The sequence below is a fragment of the Haliaeetus leucocephalus genome, unplaced genomic scaffold, assembly GCF_000737465.1.
Source record: "Haliaeetus leucocephalus isolate CR32 unplaced genomic scaffold, Haliaeetus_leucocephalus-4.0 Scaffold2, whole genome shotgun sequence".
Classification (NCBI taxonomy): Eukaryota; Metazoa; Chordata; class Aves; order Accipitriformes; family Accipitridae; genus Haliaeetus; species Haliaeetus leucocephalus.
In genome coordinates, this window is record NW_010972438.1 from 10,983,527 (window position 1) to 10,984,073 (window position 547).

Here is a 547-nt window from a genome sequence, read left to right on the forward strand (position 1 = left end):
CATGGCAACGGGCCGGGCGGCGCCGCCTGGCCCCGGCCTGCAGCGGGTGTACTGGGCCCGCTCCGTGTCCCCGGGCCCCGTTGCTGCTCTCCCAGCCCCACAGCCTGTCCCCCAGCCCCACGGCTGACCCCCAGCCACGCAGTGCCCCACGCCCAGGGGCTGGTAGGGGCAGGCTGCTCCCACCCCCGGGGGGCTCAGGGAGGCCACTGTGGGGCCCATGGCAGAGGCGAGGCGGTCTTGCTCTGGCACTTTATTCACACAGGGGGGTGCCCCGCAGGCCCCACCCTGCCCACCGCTCCGGGGGGCAGGCAGAGGCCGGGCAGGGGGGGAGAGTGAGTGCCGGGGGTGGTGGGGGGTCCGGGCCCCTCCGGGGGATCACTGGCAGGTGTTGTAGATCTGGACCTGCTGGTTGATGGTGGCCAGCACCTCCCTCATCCTGGCCTCCAGCCCACCCAGCTGGGCCGCTTTGGCATCCAGCACCCGCTCGTTCCGCTCGTAGGCCTCCTCCAGCGCTGCAGGGACAGGGAGGACATGGGTCAGCCTGGCC

General features: G+C 73.3%; 1 protein-coding gene across 1 annotated transcript in view; it reads right to left on the reverse strand.

The window, feature by feature from the left end:
- Positions 1 to 375: 375 nt before the first annotated feature.
- Positions 376 to 547, reverse strand: part of LAMB2 (laminin, beta 2 (laminin S)) — a gene marked incomplete at its 5' end in the record, with an annotated part of 9,971 nt that continues 9,799 nt past the window's right edge. The window contains one exon of the mRNA XM_010573465.1: positions 376 to 512. Within this exon, the coding sequence (XP_010571767.1) occupies positions 376 to 512 (137 nt within the window). The remainder of the gene's footprint in view (positions 513 to 547) is intronic.